This window comes from Xylocopa sonorina, chromosome 9 (genome assembly GCF_050948175.1).
Source record: "Xylocopa sonorina isolate GNS202 chromosome 9, iyXylSono1_principal, whole genome shotgun sequence".
NCBI lineage: Eukaryota > Metazoa > Arthropoda > Insecta > Hymenoptera > Apidae > Xylocopa > Xylocopa sonorina.
In genome coordinates, this window is record NC_135201.1 from 1,630,726 (window position 1) to 1,654,479 (window position 23,754).

At 32.6% G+C, this 23,754-nt stretch overlaps 1 protein-coding gene across 2 annotated transcripts in view; it reads right to left on the bottom strand.

Annotated features, from left to right (window-relative positions):
• Window positions 1–1,132: 1,132 nt before the first annotated feature.
• Stet (stem cell tumor) overlaps window positions 1,133–23,754 on the bottom strand; it is a 575,614-nt gene continuing 552,992 nt past the window's right edge. For both annotated transcript variants that reach the window (XM_076900839.1, XM_076900840.1), the window contains exons 8-10: window positions 14,121–14,233; window positions 2,039–2,194; window positions 1,133–1,599 (exon numbers count right to left, since the gene is read on the bottom strand). In XM_076900839.1, the coding sequence (XP_076756954.1) occupies window positions 1,358–1,599; window positions 2,039–2,194; window positions 14,121–14,233 (511 nt within the window). In that variant the 3' untranslated portion in view covers window positions 1,133–1,357. The remainder of the gene's footprint in view (window positions 1,600–2,038; window positions 2,195–14,120; window positions 14,234–23,754) is intronic.

Consider the following 23,754-nt stretch of genomic DNA (forward strand, 5'->3'; position numbering starts at 1 on the left):
CGCATCCATCCTCCTTCGAGAGGTGAAATTGAAAAGAACAATGGAAGTTCGGTAGGAAGTCTCTTTGGTTTCTTCGTAGCTCAAAAGCGACGGATAAGCGAGAAAGCACACCAGGAACCGGACCGAAACCGAGTGACATTTCCTCTCTCGCGTCGTTCCTACTTTCTCATTACTCTTTACGGGTCGGTGCCGCGGTCCGCGCACGTTTTGCCGCGATTCTCGCGCTTCGAACGATACTTGGATCCCGAAATTGGATTCTCCGAGGTATTTTGAATCTTTGGTTTCTCACCGGGAAAGTAGAAAAATGCTAGCGGTTCAAGGGGAGGCTACGACTGCTCGATTAGGATTCATGCAGATACTGCGTTTCATCTCTCCTCCGCGACCGATTGGCTCATCTTTGAAAATGCTTTTGTTCGTTTCGTTAAATCACGAATAAAATACGAAGATTCGACATATACCGTGACATATTGGATCCAAAAATAATCTTTCATTTCGATGCTTTTTCATTAATTCTACTTTGTCGTGTTCCTTCTCTCGACGAAATTTCGGTTTCTTTTCTTTTTCTGAATCGACTTTGCGTTGTTCCGAAGTGGAAAGGAGGCACTTCACAAGAAAACGATGTAATTTCGTACAGTTTTCTGATCGCCCGCTTTCATTTCATTTCCTTTTCTTTCCACTTTTTCTATTTCTGTTTATTCGAGTGGGGATAGGTAACACGCACGGGAGTTCACATTTTCCATGATCAACATTTTATTTCGTCCGTTTAATTTTAATATTCGTTCGGTATGCAGTCTATCTTTGTATCTCATAAGTTTTCTAATATCACTCTCTTTCTTATATATAATTCTTCGTTATCACTTTCATCGATTTCTCACATCCTTCTTGAAACATTTGAAATACTAGTACTGTTTTATGAGACGTGCTTCAGTGTCACCTTCCCATCGTTTCACATATTCATCGTAATACACAGATCCGTTGATTTCATCCTACTCGAGGCGTCGGAAAGCGATTGCAATACTGGAATTATCTCTAGACAAAAATATCTCGTTATAGTATCTTTCTACGTCGCACTGCAATCGTCATGGAATCGAAAATGGAGGCTCGTTTATTACTATTTCATCTTTTCCTTTCATCATAACCTAAATCAATCGGCACGAAATTGAATCGTACATCTTCACCTAGATTCATTTGGATCATTCTTCTGATCGCTAATCATCCGGCTAGCCCTCAAAGCGTTCTTACATTTCCTTTTCCGTTTTGTTTTCTCCTTTTTCCTACGCTTCTTGCTATTGACTGGATGCTAGTCAGCTTCGCGTTACGTGTTCCGCGGTTGGCCATACGCGAAGCTGACCTCGCGTCATGGGTAATCCGGATGCATTAGGTTGTACATGATCGCGAAGATCGTGCAGGCGGCGTAGACACCTAGAGCCACCCACCAAAGTAGCTGCTCGTGGAGTCGTTGCTCAAAGTTCTTCAGTACCAACAGACCAATCGTCAAACCTGCTAGCGCGCCCGTCAGATGTGCCACGTACGAAACCGGCGGACCCATTTGCTCGGCTGCGTATCTGTCGTAGATTGCGAATCCCACGTCGGCGCTAGCTGGAAATTCCAAGAATTCTTTCGTTATATTACCAAATACTTATCGTTGAATTTCAATTTTTCAACAATTACTCATTATTATTTTCAACAATTATTATTGAATAACGTATGCTTTTCTTTTCAAATTGAAAGGTCAAATATACAGTGTGTCCCAAGAAAAAACAATAAAGCATTTTCATTTCAGGTTTTGTTTTTGAGAAAGTAGAGTTGAAAAATTCGGCGAGTGCACGGGTGATGTGAAACACCTTACAAATATCCGCCTTAAATTCCTTATTTGAATTTATTTTCGCACGTACAATTATCTAGCTTGTGTTGGATGTAGCACGATTATTGAAATACCCTGTATTTTAGCACGTGTCATTTTTTAAAAATTAAAATTAATGTTGAGTACAGCACACGGTGATACTAAGTTATGATTTAAATTCGATTCGAAACTTACCGATTACGAAAATGCCGATTAATCGAACTATGCCGAACTCCATATTGTTGTAGTTGAGAAGGACGTTCGCTAGGTGAGCTGCGAGGAGAGCGTAAACACCTCCGCTGGCACCAACCAGGTACACGTCCGTGTCAAACACCGAGGTACCCAGGGAACCTGTCAACATAACAAACACAACCTATTTTTAATTTCGACTTTTGTTTGAGTTAGGATACGATATTTCGCTTGTAGTAGCGTTATACGTAATTAGCATAGCGTAACAATTTTATGATTAACTCGAATTGTTTATTGTAATATTTAAAGAAAAGTAGAAGTAGCTTTAGATTTATAAGTATATTATCAACAATTCTAGTGAACCTGTCTATGTATAGTGTGGAACATAAACGCGTGAAAAGTTAATTGTTTTTGTAATAAATTTTATTATAATTATACAGATCAAGAATATACTTTTAATTAAGACATATTTTTGGTCAACCTTCCAGCGTGTTAAATATAGAAATTTCCATTCTTTTCGAATACGATGAAATACGGCTTTTATTATTACAGGTTTTCCTAATTTATGCTTTAGGATAGATCAAACATTTTCTATTAACATCGATGTACTGAATTGACCAGTCCAACACGGTAATGCCGTTTGGTGTATGCATGAAGCATTCATCTTGAAATTGCCCATACTAATCCGTGACAAAAACGATAAATACTAAAAGATATTAAACCAACGTGTATCAACAAAGCAGGCTGCACATTTTTATATGTATGGCATCTCACACTCATTAAGGATCAAGTGTCGTAGATTTCAGGTCCACGCTCTTGTGGTACAGATTATATCGCTTCATGAATTTTGAACTTTTTTGGACCACTTTGTTGTATATGCATGAAAAAGTATAAAAAAGCACAGTTGGATTTGAGAATTCCGGAAAAAGAAATGAAAGGCCATCAGCATTAATATTAATCGATATGTACTATTTGGAGATTGTTAGTCTAACCTCTCATATCGCGAGCATGCGCGTCATTACGTATGCTTTTTAAATATTTTCATTTCTTCTAGATTAAAAAATGTCGAATATTTTTTATATAATCGATTAATTTATTATTTCAATTTATTTAACAACATAATGAATAACAACATTGTCTTTCTATTTAAATTGCATATATTCATAAAACTGTAAATTATTTAATCAAATGTTAACAATTGGAAATATACAGTATTTTGGTCTATCATATGATATAAGTATAATATTGTTGTGAAAATGAATGGTTTCAGAACAACTGTACGTTAACTGTGTGTGTTCAATATTAAAGGAAAAAGAAATTATAGAGTTGAATTTATGTACCTTGTAATTCGTTGAAATGAAATTCACATCAATGTACTAGTTAAATTAATAGCCTTTTTCTCTGTTGCATTTTTTAAATAAACAGTGAAAAATATAATTCAATAAATAATGACTACAAAATCAAAAAACAAGATATACGTTGTAAAGATCACTTTAACAATAAAATAGAAAGTATATAAAGCTAAAAATAACAAACATCTTTTCTTCTAATAAATAATAGTGTTAATTACGAGAATCTTTTAAACATTAAGTGGTTAGAAATATATTACAGTGATATTTTTCTATTATTCGTCTTTGTAAACAATCGTACAACGATAATGTTAAGTTATCGTTACATTGTATCCGCTTACTGTTATCTAAGTAAGTTTACTTCATTCACGATTTAAAAAAATTACACTTCTTATGCTAACGAGTATTAAAGCAGTGGATGGGGAGAGAGACGAAGACGAACATTAATCACCCGCTCTTTATCACGGTATCAAAATTCAGAGTAGACCGTTATCATTAATCAGCAGATAGTTAACACTGCTAATAATGATAAAATAGTAAATACGGTGGCAGTAACAACGGCTGCTTCTAATTTACGGCAGGTTATCATGCTACATCTGAATATAGATAACTCTATTAAAATTAAGTTCTCGTAACAAGCACGATAGTTAGTTCCCATGAGATGAGGGGTGGTTGGAGTTTGTCCAACCACTACATCGGAATAACCACCAAGAGAGTACCGATCCTGCGTCTATTAAAAAATCCTCAACCTTTGTCAACGAAACTTTAATCATGGAAATCGCTGAATTAACTTTTTTAACACGAAATTCAACCTTGACGTTGTTCCTCATTAACACAATCAGCGAACCAATATCGCTCGAGTTTCTTGTAATTCACTATTTCGCATTGTAGACATTACAAATAAAATTGTACATAATTGTTTAAATAATTACAGCTTTAATAAGTATTATTTTGTGTGATTGATTAAATAATATTATTTATCATGACATGATTTAGTAACGACATTTAATATTGCACGTTCTTTTAACTTTTAGTCGATTACATGGCGTGTCGATCACGCAGCTGATACCGTGAGGTCATTCGTGATACATGAGTTTTTTGTAGGGATAATAATGAGTACTTCTACCGTAAATGTCATTCATATTTATATCAAGTACACGTGAAGAACGTATAATCGCAAGATTATTTCCACAAAATTGCCATGTCGTTATTTATTATAAGAGAAATTGTGAAACAAGTACGAAATATTATATAGCATATCACCGTAAAGGTTAATATGACACGAATAATATAAGTTTAAATGACAATATAATAGACAAATGTAAATTAAGTTTATATTAATTACTATTATATAGATTTGGGAACAAGAAGAAAATGTTAACCCCATGAGAGTAATTTAAAAACTACATAATATTCCTCCGTTGTAAGAGAAGCAATAATTTTATATATCGAGTGTTGCTTGTTAACTGTTTTGTTATATCCTTTTTTAGTTAGAAGAGTTTCTTTAAATATTGGTTCACCTGTAATTTCCAATAATTTCTAATTTCTTTTCGCGTTCCTTAATTTTTAACATTTCTTCATATCAGCATTTCTACTTTACAAATTTTTTTAATGAATGACATGTACATATGTACTGTATAATTTGACTATTTACAGTGCCCCTGTCAAACAAGTTATCACGCTGAAAATCTTGATAATTTTTTTCTAAATTATAAAATTTGATCATTTCTTGATTTTGAATTATTATCTATAGTTTAATTTTACGTCGCTGAGCTAATTTTAATAATTTCCCGTCCCATGCATATAATTTTATTCTAACGATTCAAACTTTCTTTAAAAGGCTGAGACTAAAAATTTCGAAATACATACACTTCTCATATTGGTTTACATTTATATTGATAAATTTTTGCAAATATACAATAACAATTTGTAAGATAAAACATGTTTTCTGTCCTCAAATTTAAGGATGGTTTTCACCTGCTGGATAGAAATGATTGTAAATACAATGTACGTATCACAAATGATAAACGTGAATTCCTATAATGCGACGAAGCAGTTGCGACTAGTACTCGTACAGCGCCATAAACAGTCCCGTATAACGCGTAAGATAAAAACCATTTCACATAGTTTCTGATGTTTTGTTTTTATATATATAGTTAGAATATAGTATAATATACATATACACGTTAAATAGTTTAAAATATTATTATATATATATTATGAGAGGAAAATAATTTTATTTAACTTTTAATAAAAAAAAAAAAAAAATAATAATAATAATAATAATAATATTTAAAACTGAATCACATCTCACTACCAATATGCGCTAACGGTTATAGTTTAGAGAAATGTTTGAACTTGCATAAATTGGTCCGATAATGTATTACACGGGAGCTTACTGTATAATATAATATTTAAGTAATGTCCTCTGTAAAATTTAATTATCATATAATCTGAAACGAAAATAATATCCACAATACTATACAATTCAGAAATTGTAAATAATGAAAACGACGAAAACGTGGCAGTAATCACGTTGAGCAGTAACTAAGTAACAAACAATTGAAATTGTCGCAGCGTCATTGAAGACATCGGTTAACAAGTTGTTATCCGAAACAAAGTAATTTTTTTGAATTACTTTCAAAAAACTAACGTCTGCGTCGTAAGATTTATTTATTCATGAAGTTAAAGCGGAGTTAGCTATTAATTTCCTTTTGACATCTTTGATACATTGGATTACTATGCAAGTTTTGCAATGCTACAGTAGAACTTCAATAATAATTCAATAACTTTATCTTTGCACGAAAGTAGAATACTGAAAATTTAATTTTGAAAAGAAACAAATTGTGTAGTGCTTTAACTAAAACGTGCAGGGCCGACCGACCACTTTAATTCTTCTATGAAACAAACAAATACGTAAGACATATGTATCAAGACAGAATGTCTACTTTGCCTATAATAGCAATGTTTTTCAATTATTGTTTCGGATAATCCATATTTTACGGCTTTCCTATTAATTTTTTCCGAATAATAGTCCTTAGTGCCGCAACATGTGCAACAGGTATGATGTATTAGCTATCGCGCCAAGTGCCATAACCAGCAATGAAGAAAGCTATGAAAATAATCTACGTATAGCTACATCGCTTTACGACCAACAAGAACACTATATATATATATATATATATATATATATATATATATATATATATATATATATATATATATATATATATATATATATATATATATATATATATATATATATATATATATATATATATATATATATATATATATATATATATATATATATATATATATATATATATATATATATATATGTATTCTAGAAATATTTATCACCATTTTAATAATTAAATAGTTAAATTTTAGCTAAATTGGTAAAAAAATGTGTAAATTTTTAGTAAATAGGTGAAAATTATTTAAATGATGGCCACTAGAAATTGTGTCAATTTTATAGTGCACGCGATCTAATGATCCTAACCTAAAAGTTCAAATTAAAAATTGTCATTTTACGTTTCAGAAATTTTCAACGTTTCGATGTTAACTACTTTTACGTCTCGATGCCACCGCCTGTATTTATTCGCACGTTCTAAATTTTCATATTGAATCTTCTCCAGAATGCAATCCTGAATGAAGAAACATGATTTTACATTTTTGCCTTATTTATTTTAGGTTGAAGCATCGCTTCATATGACCAGTTCATGTATATGTTCTGTATAATCAATAAATACAGAGGATTACCCACAGTTTTAGTTCATGTCGCGTCTCGCCAGGCGAATTTTCGGATCTCACTCTGCGGTTGTAAATCCCATATCTAACGCGGTTGCTCGCGATACTGTCCGGCAACTTAAATATTAGACAGCTTGTTTTAATTACTTGGCTATGCCCGGCCGTGTGAAAGTGTTCAAGCCAGTGATTGATGCTAGTGTTCTTTTACGTTCCTCTCACAATTTGACCGTTTGTAAGAACTTGTTTCGACTTCGTTATTGTTACAAGACTGCCTCGTTCGTTTGGAGCTCGCCCACTACTCGCTCCATCATACAGAGGGCGGATACTGATTGTATTAATTGCCAACGTTTAGTTTAACGTTGGTGTAGTTGAGGAATTAACTGTAATAGAGAACGATCCTCAACGACTTGTATTTCTTATAAATTATATTTCGGTAACTTGATACATGTGCCCTATGATGTTTCGCATGTTTTTAACTCTCTTTCCTATGGATGACGAGATCTTATAAAGGTTCGCCGGTGGGTGTGTTCTCTAGCTAGGACATGCAAATTCGTCAGTGGACATTCTACGAAATTTGGCGAGGGAAACGGCTGCCGAAGATTATTGGTTAATGTAAATTCTGATAAAGTAACCGTCCCGCTACGTGTACATATTGGACCGATCCTTAAGAAATACCTCGTTTACAGCATGCGATAGTTATTGAGGACGTCGAAATAAAAATATTCTAAAGACCATTGTATCGAACATCGCGAGAGTTTACGGAATTACTTAAAACCCATGTCTTAATCTGAAAAATAACCTTTTCGACGCGTAATAAACGAGGTAAGAAACAGTGTAATAAACGGGCCATCGAAGACCCCACGTTTTATCGTTACGTCGGACGAAACAGTTTAAAATATTCTTAAATAGAAAAATAGAAAGATACGTATGTTCTTCTCTATGTAACACTGACTGCAAATTTGCATATAGCAAGTAAAAATGTGTAATTATTGATCTTGTTTCATCAACAACAAGTTATTTACATGCAAGCGAAAAATACCGTTACAACAAAATATAAATTTTATCTTGAAAACAGATTATATCAGATATAAATAATTAAGGCATTTCGAGTCAAAAAAATTTCATGAATGTTATTCTCACATGGTTAAATAGAAAGTTGCTTTTTACTGAAATAGCTTATTTCTATATAAATACTTTAAATTTTTAATATATATATATATATATATATATATATATATATATATATATATATATATATATATATATACGTGTACCAAATAAAGTGTCACGAGTGGTGTTCTTCAAAACCATTAGGGATATCGACTAATTTTTTTTTAATTTGAAGAATACAAAAGAGCTAATTATTTGTAGTTCAATAAGTTTTTCTAAAGTGACTGTCAGGTTGGCAACAGAAGCCCGCTTATCTTTTTTTTTTAATGGAATTGATATTCATGCAGATAACTCTCGTCAAACTAAGAACATTTATTTCAACTATTTTTGTGTTAGAAATTTAATTAATTAAATAAATAAGTAAAGATATAAATGACGCGACCCACAATAGACATTGGTGTCACACGTATACGTACAATAATGTACCAATTACCAACTCTTCCTACACGCAACATTCTACATTCTCAATTTGAAATTTAAGAACAAGGAAATGTTTTCATTCATTACTTCATTTATTTATACATATAGAACATCCGACAGTTGTTAGGAGAAAATGTAGTAGATAATTCTGTGACCCACAATAAGACCAACAAATTACAGTATTACGTTTGAGACTTAATTTTCGAGGAAAACTATTTTGAATATGCAACAAGATTAGCGAAAATTCTGTATGCTCGTACGCGGGTAATTGTCTCGCACTCGCATATTGTATTCTATATTTCGAAAGAATGTCCCAGAGGCATTCTAGCCAGGCGGCGCAGTGCGTAGGGTACCGTAGAGAGTGGGGAATCCTCGCGCGCGGTGTATTTCGTACCACGTTCACCAGCTGTGAGGCGTGACGCGTGTCGGATTCCTTTGCTTATTCGAAATACTTTGCGCTTGAACATTCAAAGGCTTACGTAGCGTTTGTTACCATCGAAAACTGTTAACGTGAAACTACTTCCACATTTTTTCTTTTCATTCTTTCCTATATTTGTGATTCGCTGTCGCGAAATCGTGCGGGCGTATTTTCTTCTTATCGTATTTCTCGGATTCGCATCGAATCGAAAGAGGCAAGGAAACAAAGTAGTTCCTGAAATTTGCGAGGAAAGGGGTAACTGGTGGCACGTAAACAGTCTGTGCCGCTTGGGAAAAACAGAAGCAGAATGTATTGTCTGCACACAGAGCGTCCCGGGAGGTAAGCGAACAACTTTACCAGCGTGTTTGGTAGGTCATTGCGAATCGAAAAGGTGCACAGCGTGTCAAGAAAATATGCAGCCAAACTTTCTTATTGTACTGTTCTTAGGAATGAAAAATTATATACATACAGACGTGCATAGGTCCGAAAACTCTTTCTGTTCAAAGACGTTGACTCTTTTTTCTTACGTTGAAGATGTAATAAAATAGCGCGCCGTAGAATTTCAAATACTGTTAAATAATATGTTAGAACAAGTAACAAATATATAAATATAATAATAATAATAATAATGATACGGCTTATAACAACAACACTATTGATAACACTGAAACAGTTACAAAATTGGATTATTGTTGAATGAGGAAAAATTTCGAGTACTATAATTCAAGATACAATTAAATATATTTTTATTTTAAAAATATAATCATAAAACAACTCTAAAGTGTTAAATTCATTAGAAATGAAAAAAGAACAGGTAAAATGAAGGCATGCTATATATTTCTATTATCCCTTGGAAGAGAATTGCACACGTATAAGCCAGATGCGACAAGATTACGGAAGTGTTATTAAGGAGGCGCGGAATACCATAAACGGAGATTAAATACGAAGAGGTTTTTCAATGATGTTTAATTGTTATCGTGACAGATCGCGCTCTGTTTTTACATTGTTTACTTTCTACATACAAATAAATTCTGTTGTTCCCTTTCTTCTCATGAACAATGTTTGTGTAAATATTTCAAATTGGAATAAAAGTTTACGAGTTTAAACAATGTTTTCTCCGAACTAAAGTAATTTTTTCTAAGGACTACGCGTGTAACTAAGTCTTTCTTTTTTACTTTCTTCTATATCCTGAAAGTGACTTTTCAATAGTTGGAAGAAAGAAGACTTTTAAACACTTCATTTTTATACATTTGTTAACAAGGAAAGATAAACAGACTCGTAAAATAACGATGACTTTGCAAAATGTATAAAAATATATCTCCCACACTTTTAATGCCAATTTTATGCATTTACTGAGTGATGCACACTTTATAAAATATTTTATAAGAATTCCTTATTTATACTTTTATACTATATTTACATAATGATATTTCTAAAACGTTTAAATTACGTGTTCTATTTTTTTCTTTTAATATCTTAAATTTGGAAAGTTTTTCTCACGCATTCTCATTTCTCATGTAACATGAAAACAAACACACAGGTAGATAATTGTATTGTATTCAATAAAAAAATAAGATTCGGGTCGATATTTGCAATGGTTTCGCAGAAAACTTTCTATAATACCTTACAAGATACACTCTATATGTACAATCCGATGAACGAAATTGCAATTGTATGAAAAATGTTACTAAACATTTGCGACATCTTTCTTAATGTTCTTAGAATAACTCATTATCGATTGTACTATCTCTATTATATTTAATAACAGTTAATCAAGCGTATTCGAGAAAATAATTAAACAGTAACGTCCTTGAAGACAGAGTTCAAGCGAAAAAATTTGATTATATTTTCACATAGAATCATATACTTAGTTTTACTTCAAGTTGCGATTAAGATAATTATAAAATTGTAATTTGCAATAAATGTCTAATACGATTTTAATAAGTATTCATCATATTTTCAATATCTATTTTCAAAGCTAATCTGAAAAAAGAATTACTAGAAAATTTGGTAGAATTATTATAGAATTGGTTATACCATTGCCTCTTTACATCACGTATTTAATATGCAAAATATATAACAAGTACAAGCTTAAAATTTATCAGTAAATCTTCAAAAATAAATAATTCAATAACAGGAAGAAAAATGAAACGTATAAACACGACGGAAACGCGGGAAACGGAGAGAAAAGATCATTTTAAATTCTTAGGTGTTGTTGCATTTGTCCACTTAATTTTAATTCTAATATTAATACTATTATGCGATGGAGCTACAAACTGTCGGTCTCTAGATTCGAGAGTAAAGGAATCAAAGTAAATACATTAGCACATCAAAGCTATCAAAGGAAAAGATAGGTGCTGCTATTATCATCACACGATTCGATACTCTGGAATAACCTTCTTGGACTTTACATTAAAATAAAAGTGAAATTGTAATACTTATGTTTTATAATTAAATTGTGAATGTTTAGTTTAGAAATTACTTAAAGTTAAGGGCGAAGCAACTTTTTAATCGTGTTCATAAAAATGTGAATCCGCAGTCTACTTATTACAAATTGATGAGACGACTTAAACTATGAAAATATATTTTGCAGTTAAAACATGATTTTACGTGAAATTCTGGAAAAAATATAAGAGTATAAGAGTATGTAATGATATCATAAATTGTGTAAATTTGACAATTTCTCTTTTCTAATGACCCATGATTCTGAAGATCAGTCCAGTCCGCCTGGTATTTTAATTAATTAATAAATAAAATTATAAATGCTATTTCGTTACTCTTGGTTATTATCTCATATCCTTACGTAGGATCATTTTTTTCATTTCGGTTCACCTGTTGCCGAACATTCCTTATACGACTTTTACTTCCCTTTTCTCCTAATTAGTTCCAGCTATCGCATAAAGTAGGCTTTAGAACCACTAACATCTTATTCTCATTTTGCTTTTTTGTACCTATGCTACTTTCACGCCTATCATTTAATGTATTCTATCGAAACGCTAAATAATATTGAATTGATAATAAGATTTTTGTATTAATTATTCACGCTTAAAAAAAATAAATAAATGAATAAATGTATTTATATATATACATAATACGCACGTGCGTGTGTGATTGCTTAGACGGAATATTAGTCAAAAAGTAGACTAAAATACATTCAATTATATTTATTACAATTTATTAATATATTCACTTTTTAAAATATTCAATTATATTTTGTGATTTCTCTCTTCATGTCTGCTTTATCCTATTCATCTTTTTGTTTCTTATGTAATTTCTTTTCCTATTTTTCACTGAGGTATAACAGTTATACGACCCTTCCCTTTTAAAGTGCCCAATGTCTCCTGCATCCTCCTACCAGCTGGTTTATTATTCATGCGCCCTATATTGCAAGGTTTTACTTTCATGACCGCTAATAATCCGAGATCTGAGTCTAATCGAATTTATGCAAATGCCAATTAGATTTACACGAATGAGTGATCTGCTTTCCTGCTTCTCTCTCTCTCTCTCTCTCTCTCTCTCTCTCTCTCTCTCTCTTCTAAATGCACATTCTTACAAATAATGTACGGAGAACGTGCGTATTACACCCTTGTTTCTTAGTTTACGCGACAGGGATAAACGCAAAGTACTGGAAGGAGAACGAGCAGAGTGGCGAATAAATAGCAACAGCGTACTGCAAATAAAGACAACGAAATAGAGGTAAATGGTGAACAAGGAGGGGGTGAGTGAGAGAGAGAGAGAGAGAGAGAGAGAGAGAGAGAGAGAGAGAGAGAGAGAGAGAGAGAGAGAGAATGAGGGAATGGAAAGAGTAAAAACACGTTCCGCGCTGGGAAATCCCGAAACCTGGTAAATGGAAAGGGGGACAAATTGTGTTAGAGAGAAGAAATAGAGTCGCAGGTTGGCAACCTGCACCTGCGCCGCCTGCATTTATGCGGGTGAGAATCGCCGAGTGATTTGAATTCAGGAATATTGTTGCGAGCAATCGTAACGTTGCTGCATTACACGTCGCTGCGTAATCGCGCATGCAACTATCGACAAGCTTCGCTCGCGAACGACCGCGTAAAACGTACTGGAATCTGTTTTTGTTTAAGTGCATTTTCTTGGTTGTGGACAACGCTCTCGTTTTTCACTTTCTTTTTTTTTTTCGTGCAGCCATCTTCTCTCTCTCTCTTTCTCTCTGTCTCTACTTTTTCGTTCTACCATAATCTATTTGCTCTATTTGCCTTCTAAGCGTGTAACATTAACGACATACGATTTCTCAATCATTATAATTATTCTTTTTGCTCATTTAAAATTCCTAATTTAAGTAAACATATATTTTAATAGGAAGTAAGATAATTATATAACAGAGTTATAGTACTGACGTTTAATTTCTGATTGGATATAGTTAATTAATGGAAGTGAATTTGATAATAACGAATAAAATAGAGAAAGATATCGATTAGGAAATTGATTATGAGTGTACCGCACAATACATTATTATACCTGAAAAACTACATAATCAATTATTTTATATCTTTTAAGCTGTGTAACATTTTCTAATGTGGCGTGGCGATCCTTCTATACTCGCCACTAGATGGATCACGGTACAAACCCGTTACTCTTAATTCCTCGCTTGTGCTTTTCAGTTATTAGTATATACATATGGTTCATTCTATAGTTGATTCTACTGGAACGGTCTTTACCGTGAGATAAAGTAATAAATATAAACAAATACACGTGTTTTGTGTCGTGCCTTAAACCTGTCTCATTGGATTTACTATCTATATGTATAAACTTGCTAGTTAATCTTATTATTGGTGGATCCTCTAGCAGGTTCAGAATGAAACGCTCCACTTTCTTTTTGCTTCTGACTCATTCTTTTTTTTCCCTTCTTTCCGTACTTCATTACAACGTTCACAGTAGAATTAGATTAAAAGCGCACTCAGATTATTTGAGCAAATCAAATTTCTGAGATTTGAGACGCGTAATGATCACTTACCAGCAAGAACTCCAGCCATATAAACTGCCGCGATCCTCAGACTTCCATGGACCATTTCAAGAGGAAGTCCAACGACTACCTGCACTCCTAGGTTAAATAACAGGTGAAGCCACCTGAAATGTAAGCATATGCATTCCTCAGACGGTACTCACTTTTTGTTCGAACGAATAGAGCGTTATTCAACAAAGTTTTAACATTGTTTTCTATGAATTTTTATTATAATTTCTCTTTGTTGACTGTCGACTATACAATTTTATTTTCATTATTATAACCCACTATTATCTTTATAAATGATGCATTGAAACATGTAATCTTTTAATAAACAACTTCTTGCTAGTAACTTCTTTATAAACAGCGACCGTTAAATGAAATTTTATACAATACTATTTTGATGATGATCGCAATTACGTAATTGACTATACATCTTCAATACTTGTTTCAGTATGGTTTTCTTTGATAGATATCGATAGCAGCCTCTATGTTGACATTTGTCGATCAACCGTCTCACGCCGAGACACAACTTAACCATTTTTTCAGTGACTTCTCATTATTGAAATTTAGTGTCCTTTGAAATTTTTAAATTGTAAGAATTCCAAAATTATTCGAAATCCTGGGTCAACTCCAAGATAAATTTCAAATTAGAAATTTTTAAGTTCTTCATCCATTAAATATTACCATATATGATGTATCTTAATCGACGTTTCGTATGTTTTTAAGTAAGTAGTTTTCGATGTATTTAAGTGCACTTAAAACTGCAAGAAAGCCATTTATTCAATTTATTATCATTACAAGTTATAAATCTGTATGTAAAGAAAGGACTTATTCGTTGATATTTAAGACTAAATTAATTTTCCAATTAATTTAATTGTTGAATCAATCGCCTTAGAAGAGAGTATTATATTATGTTTCAATTGTTTCTGCATGATAAACTAATTACATCAATGTACTATTGATGATCTCACTGAATTTTTAACACAACATATATCGTACAAATTCATATTCTTGTAAACATAATTATAAAAGGCTTGGAATATTTTGTGCAACTTTTCTACAATTTTAATGAATAATTGAAGCATCCGCAGTTCGAATGCAACAAGGAAAAGACAAGAAGATTCCTTAATCACGTTGTGGACGATAAGACAATTTTTTGGCAAACTACAATAGGGTGAAATATAAGCTTAATTCTTAAACATTTTTTAATTCTAAGCATCAGCTGTCTAATTGGTCAACTAAAATACCGAGGTGATCGGAAGTCTGATTGCTTTTATAACTGGAATTAATTTTGAACTAAATCAGTGCTGGAAGTTCAATTACTTCCAAAATGCTTGATATATTGTTAACGATTAAGCACTTGACAATCAATACATTGACCAATCTACTCGGAATAATTCTATCTTGTGTATTTTTGTGTCAGTTTTTTATTCTGGCGGTTAATCGGTGATAATCTGGTCTACTTAGTTCATTGCTGGAACTATGTTTGATTCCTGACCAGAAAATATTACAATTCAAATAAGAATATCATTCACTCTTAATGTATTTCACAAATTAATAATTTATATATTACCATACATGGGATGTTATATCGATTTCAACTGATTCAAAATATCAGAAGTTTACTTAAAATACTTGCGTATAAACGACTGTCAGATCGCAAGAGTTAATTAAATATAATTAACATTGTAATATTCATAGTAAGCAGGCGATTAAAATGGTTATATACGCCAAGGTGGGTTGGCAAGTTGAAGGAACGATGAAACCAGCGATAATATCTGAAAAATTCGATTCATTGGACCATAATAATCTTTCACTGATATTCGAAAGAGATTCAATCGTAACAACAGCGAACAATGGAAAAGATAATGTTTGGCGCGTTTAAATCACTTTGCCTTCATTCCTAGCATTCTGCTGAGTTCTAGTCATTAATTTGTAACCTGGATTTGACATATACTTGACAGTATCATGTTTGAAAATTCTTGTTACCTCTATTGCATACCATCTTTTAATCCTCTTTAGTAAATAATAGAAATTAAGCCACGGAAATTGGTTTATTGGATCTATTCATCTACAGCCCAGATAGACTATTTACAGACTAGCACAAGTTCGCTTTTCGTATCGAGAATTGTGAACTGTCTATACTCGTTGCCGAATGTTTACAAAACTATCTATACTTGTTGCTGTTTCGATTCTAAACTGTGCATGCTTTTCAGTGTAACGATTTCTGCACTGTGTGTACTTGATGTGTATAACTTTAAACGAAATAATTAACAAAGAAAGGATCTTGATCGATGGATAATCGCGCTACGACAGTAACGGACCTCGGTAAACCTTTCGTATTAACTTATTCGCCACCTTAGTTACCGCCTAAAACTAAGATTTTACTATAATATATAAAAACGAGCATATAACATATCTTGAACAAAACAAAGTTAGCTATTACAATCCTTCTTGCATTAACTTGGTCAACGGCTGCATGCAAATTCCTAAGAAACACGAACAATCTAAAGATTAATTGTGAGACTAAAACATTCGATTTTAGATTCAGTTGTAAAAAAATGTTTGCTTTGATGTTCAAGACATAGCGTTAATTAGCTGTAATTAGCAAACTTTTTAGTTTATCGCGAGTTTATCACCTAACTTAACCTTACTACATGTTACCAGTTGAATTAATTATATTATATGTACATTCAAGATTGGCCAACTAAATTACTCTAGGCTGTTTTCTCCGAAATTATCGCAGATATCAATTTGAATTTTTATTCTTACGCAAAATAGGACAAAAAATTAATTATTTAGGAAGGAACGAATTTTCCAGAAAAAATCTTTTTACTGGATCACTCATCACATGCTTTTTAAATGCTTATCAAATCTCTGCAATATATTGCATTTGAAAGCAGATACGAATAAATCAAGAGAAATTTGCCTCATTATTTACATAGCAAAAGGAGGAATACGAGATTTTTTTATACAAAGTGAACGATAAATGAAACTCTCTACATTAAATTAAAGAAAAATGCATTGCGATGTTATACGAAACCACACGTAACAGGTGGTTTTCGCGAGTAAAAAGTTGCTTGAAATTACCTCGGGAACCACCTTGTAAACGTAGCTTGTGAAGTTAAGACGCCCCGTATATACATTTTTTGTGCTTAAAAATGAATGCACATATTAATAATCACACGAATGATTATCGTTCATATAATTATTAAAAACAAAAAACGCGCTCACAGTTGTTAATATATCAAAGTGACCAGATTTTAACATTGGTGAAGTGAGACAGAATTGACGGAGTTTGTGTGTGTGTCTTTTAAATTTTAACATATGTAAGATTTACAAATATAATTGTTAGATTCGGTTAACGAAAATGATTTATTATGCTGCATAGGGGTAATTATAAATAAAGTTTTCAAAGTGCTTGAGAGTGGGCTTATGTAATATCATTAGAAAATAAGTTTATGACATATAATTGATAAAAATTTAAACTCTTTCCAAAAGTTGGGACATTTTTTAAAAAAAACGGAACTGTCCCACCAAAAGCGAAACGTCTGATGTATGTATGTATGTATTATATTTATAACTACATTAAATTGTTTTATAATTATGTATATATTCGACAAATGGAACACTTCTTTTTGTGCATGCATTTCACCTGTTTAGAGAATTTCCATAAAAACTTGAACGTTATGATTTTGTGGGAAATCTTATGTAGTTTTAATTATTAACAATCAAGCTTAAAATCTGATAATGGTTTAGATAATATTTGTTATTTTAAAAAGAATTTTTGTTTCCCAGATCTATCTTATAGTGTTTCTAATATGAAATACCGCAATGAGAGAAAATGGGATGTAAATATGTAAGTAGTACTTTAAAAGATTAAAAGTTGTTGAAATAAAATTTAGTAGATATTGAAACTAATTAATATTTCTTGTAATAATATTTTTTGTAATCACAATAAAATTAGAAATATATGATTTCCAATAGAACCCATTTTACATTGCCCTCTTGTTTGAGTTTTCAGAAATACTGCATCAAAAAGAGACAGAAATATCCATGATATGTATATACAAACTTGAACATATTTGAGAAGTATGTAATTACGTAAAAATAAAATTGATACGCTTATTTTATCGTCCATAATATTAATTCAAAAATTCCCATGCAAAAACTCGATCTGTAAGTTCTTTAATAATTAATTAATATTATTTAGCAAACATGTGCTTCGTTACAATCTCTCCATATGTTCACGAGATAAAACAGATAATGCACACAAGAAATGTATAGCAATGTTAGAATTTGATAATATTGTTGTATTTCATTTTAAGTATGTACTTGGATATTTCATATTAGGACAACTCAACTTATATAAACGGCTTCATTCTCCAGCGATGATTATTCTTATATTATGATATGAAAGTATTTTTCTTGCAAACATTTACAAATTCAGAAATAATTCGAAATGTAGTACAGACACAAAGATATTAAACTATTTGATAAGAACGAAATTTTGTCTAATTATGGTAAATCCAAATGATAAGGTTAAAAACTTTCATTAATGGAACAACAGCAGATATGTAACAAGGCTTGAATGAAACTGTTTTCATTGGAGATGCGAGAGGATAGTTCTCGCGGCGGTATCGAGAAAGAAAAGCTACTCCGATACCGGAATTCTAGAACAGTGTTCGACTGTCTGACCTGCAAGCCGAGTCGGTTCAGCAAAACGTGAGTCTATTAAGTGCACAATTTGCATCCCCGACGAGCCTGAACAGCGTCGCGTCTAGTTGCAATGCGGTCGACGCTACGAAGAATGCGATCAGGCGTTTCGACGGCCGATCGTGTTCGCAGACGTCGTTGCCGTTCCCGTTCCCGTTCCCACTGCCGCTGCCTCCTCCCGCGCATCGAAACGAGTGCCACAAATCGAATCAAAAAGTCTGCGATTAGGTCAATGCGAAACTGTCGCCGCGCCGGCTGAAATTCCAACGGTTCTACGCGAACGTGTACCATCGTTGAATAGGAAACGAGTAGAGCCGGCAGGTTTTCCTGCGAAAACCTGATCCGGTCGAGATATCAAAATTCAGCTGTTCCAAGTTTCGATGAAACGCTCATACGCGTTCCGTCTTCATAGACGGAATACAAGAAAATGCAATGAAAGATGATAAAATAAATATATGTAAGAGCGTTTTGATTGAACAAATTTATGTAAGTCTTATCTTTGACTTTCCTAGATTTTACATACGTATAGATTGAATTATAGATATGCAAGTTTACACACAACTCAATTTCTGCAATTTTTCGGACATCTGTGCTTCTTCATTTCCATTAATTTATCTGTAATCGTGTTCTTTGTTACGAGAAGAAGATACTTTCTACATACGCAGAAAGGAGGTGATTAGTTATTAGACTGTGATAAGCAGCAATAATATAGTTAAATATTAATCTGGAGCTACAAATGAGTAGAAAATGATTAGTCGTGTATGAATTTAATTGATAGTTAACAACGAGATAAGAACAAAAAAGTATATAACGATATTATAAATTATCTTTCAAATTTAAGCTAATCATTCCTCTGAATGTGAATTCTACCTCTAAAAGTTAATCTTTTCTTTAACTCTGTAATGATCCTCAAGTGTAACAGTTGATTGCATTAAAAACGGAACGTAATGGAGGTAGTCTTCCCCGTCCTCAAGAGACCATCTTCCCAAATTTTGTATACTCTCAGTAATTAGCCTGTTTGTATCCTTTAATTGAAACAAAACTCATTTCGATATTTATATTTGCTTGGATGGAAACAGCTTGTAACAGTTTATATGGTTCACAGTTTTTGATCTTGTTGAAAAGTACATATAAAAAATACTTGTGCACATTTGCCACTAAGTTATATGGTAAAAGTTGATAGGTTTTACACGTTAATTTAATTTATTTCATGTTGCAAAATGAACAAATGATTTCTAGTAACACTACTGTTTTACATTTTGACAGAAGCAATTTTGTAAATACTGAAGGCGAGCGAAAGAATATATGGTCATCGATTCGTTGAAAGTACGCAATTCACGAAATGGAGCATGCAGAAAAAGGAACTCCGAAGGCTTTTCCCTATCGAGGACAGCTAAAAACCAGAGGGAGGAACGCAAGACGATAAGACAAGAGAAACGGATACCTTTTCTTTGTAAGGGGAGGAAAGGCGACTATCCGTCATTTGTATTCAAGAGATTGAAATTTCGATCCACCTGGATCATCCTTCGGAAGGACTGGAAGTCGACGCTCTAATGTAATTCGTCCATCAAGACAATGCTAGAGAATTCATCTAATTGCTATCCAATTAACTAAAACTGGTATCCTTGTCGCTCTCTAGTTTCCCTTCCACTTTTCAACCATTCCTTGATCCCCTCTGCGTAGAAGCTTTTGTGTCGAGACTTGCATAATATTGTCATTAGAGTGCACGCGCATCGTGCAAATTAGTCACAGGCCTCAGGAGGAGAGAGCTATCGGTGATGTACCGCAGACGCGTTGATTTCGCTGCTGCTGCTTAAACTTCAATTCAAATTACCAATGATTAACTGAGAATAGCCATTTGTTTTGTATTTTCTGGCAACGGAACATACGAAAGAGTTGCAACTATAGAGACAAGTTGACTGATAAACGACTATATCCATTCCAGAACTACGAACAAGGACAATATGATCCATAAAAATTTAATGATACTTTGTGCAATAAGTACTCGTATTAATTTAGTATATATATAATTTATGTTAAATAATTTATACTTAAATTCAGTAGTGTTATTGGCGCAATATGATAATTGTGTACAGTCAAGTTATCTTCAATTTAATGTAGCGGTTCTCTCATTTCCCACTAGGTGGACAACAACATCCTTACAATCTCCTGCACGTTTTCATTTCCGCCTTCACCTGTTTCTATCATCTCCGCCTTTAAGGCACGAATCTGCCACATGTATGTATAGGTAGTCTAACTGATCAGACCGCTAGTAGACACAGGATGAACTTCATCTACATTACAACACACACAGCCTTCTCTAAAATGATGAAAATTTACTTAACACGTTCCCTGTCGAACTGTTTTTGCTCGACCTTTCAATCAAGCCATTTGATGTACTCACTAATTATAAATTTTCATACAATATTTCATTACATTATCAACCTATAATTTTGTTTAGCGTAGTTACCAACTTTTCTTAATTTTTCGATCGGAAATAAGAGAGGTAAAATATTTAAGTGATTCAATTTTCAATTTTTGTCCCTAATGGTAGGCAATAAGGAAGTACAAGACACAGGTAGTTCCAATCCTATTTCTAGCGAAATGGAACTTGCATTTAGAATGAAATGCTCACGGAAATTTATATTATCATCTTCCGACGAGACAAGCGATAAATGAATTGAGGTTAGCGTACTGTAGATCGAAATACTGGAATAACATTATTGGATTATTTGTGGAAGGAGGAAGATTTGTAGCTACTATTTTTTATCGAAGAAATGTTTCAAGATAATAGAACAAATCAATATCTGCACGATGCAAACATTCACTCAAAAACGATTATGTCGTCTGAACAAATGGAGTCCCACTAATAAATGCCAATATTCATTCAATATTCATTCGAAGCTTTCCTCGATAAAGCCAAGTAATGCCAAGAAATCGCTTTCAGATACTGTTACAAATACTACATTTCGTGAAAAATGAAAATGCAAATTTTGAAGATCGTCTCTATAAAATAATTTCCAATTATTAATAAACTAAAGGAAAATTATGCAAAATATTATGACCCACCGGAAACAGTATTGACGAATCAATAATACCACTTCGTGGCCGTGTCGATTTTAGACAATATAATATATGAAAACAAAAACGGCATAAATAGGGGTAGGTGTGAAGCTATTTAAGTTATACTTCAAACCAGGATATACAACTTTGACATATACTGTGGTAGACAATTTGACAAAGAGAAAACTACTTCTAAAAGCGTTCCTACTTCAAAAACTGACATAGATTTAGCGGAATAGTTTATTGCTAGAAATACACGCATAATAGGAACGATTCGATCAAATCGTCATAGAATTTCTAAAAAAGTGATCCAAAAAAAAAATTACCACAAAAAGGAATATTTACAGAAAAAAATAAAGCTGGAGTAATGTTAATGAAATCGAAGGATAAACGAGATGTTTTACTATTGTCTACCAAACATTCTGCAGAGATGGCCGTTGTTAGGAAAAAAGGGAGATGATGCTAATCTATATAATAAATGAAACTTATTATTGATTACAATGAAGGCAAGAGTTCGGTCGATATTTATGATCAAATGACAGTATAAAGTAATCCATTACGCAAAAGTTTAAAGTGGTATAAAAAAGTAGGATTTGAACTTCTATTAAATACATCAGATGTAAATGCTTGAGTATTATGCAGACGATTACAATATAGAAAACGATTAATTAATTATACATGTCGCTATCAAAATGAAAACAACAACTTATGTCCCCGAGTTTATAACAACCTCTAAAAAAACGTAATGAAATGAAAAAACCAAGAGAGTACAGCGTCGGCATTAATCCGTGATACACGGGGCACGGAACGTTTTGATCGTTAACGATCAAACTTTCTCAGACTGTACGTTACAGTGCTACACGTATGTCTCCAATTAGCCTAGCAATCTAAGAACAATTGCACACGACAAAAGCTGATCGAAAGGATTATCGAACCTTTAAGCCAATTTCTATAGAGGTTCGCCGCTGAGGAGCAGTAGTTTCAGCTAGTTGACTCGAATGTTCTGAGGGCGCGCAATGTCGTCAGTCGACATAATTAAATAGCTGTCACAGTAGTAGTTACGCTTTGAGAATTTTACTTATCATTGAACTTTGGCTGAGACTGCCGACACTGACGTTTCAGCAATTCTCAATTTCTAATAACAACAGTTGATGCAGCTTGGTTCTTTCCCGGCAAATGTTCCCGGAATCTTCATACACGTAGTATACGAATTCAATTCTAATCTTCACCAGGTGCATAACTGCTGAAAATTTTTATTTTATATTTCCATTTCTTTCTGCTCATTTGTTTCATCGAGCAGGATATTTATACATACTAAACTAAATAATATTTTTCTAAAATATTATATAGCGTAGCAAACCCTTTTCGAAGACCCGTTTCTAACCACAAATTTCTTATTTTTACTTAGTACAAGATAAAAATACATTTTTATGTTTAGAATTTATTTCTATCATAGCATTGGAAATGCATTTACTACTATTTCCAACGCAGTAGAAATATTCAAAAGAGTATGACAATATGACAGTTTGAAATCAATTAAAAGCTTGTATTCCCGCGAGAAAAATAAAATTTCGAACATTTATTAGAATTGCTGTGGGAATTGATAAAAATTTTTGGACTACAAATTGGATTATAAATTTTTAATAAAGCACTTTCAGACACAAAATTACACGAATCTTTTTTACTTATTCGACCTGTTTAACATTTTTTTAACATCCTGTACGTATCAGAATCGAAGCTTTGGAAAAAGAAAATGTTAACACAATTACATTTATTTCACGTAGAAATTTATAAAGTTTCAAAATTGATATAGTATAGTATAGTTTAGAACAAAACTACCTTTGCATCATAAATGTTATTGTAT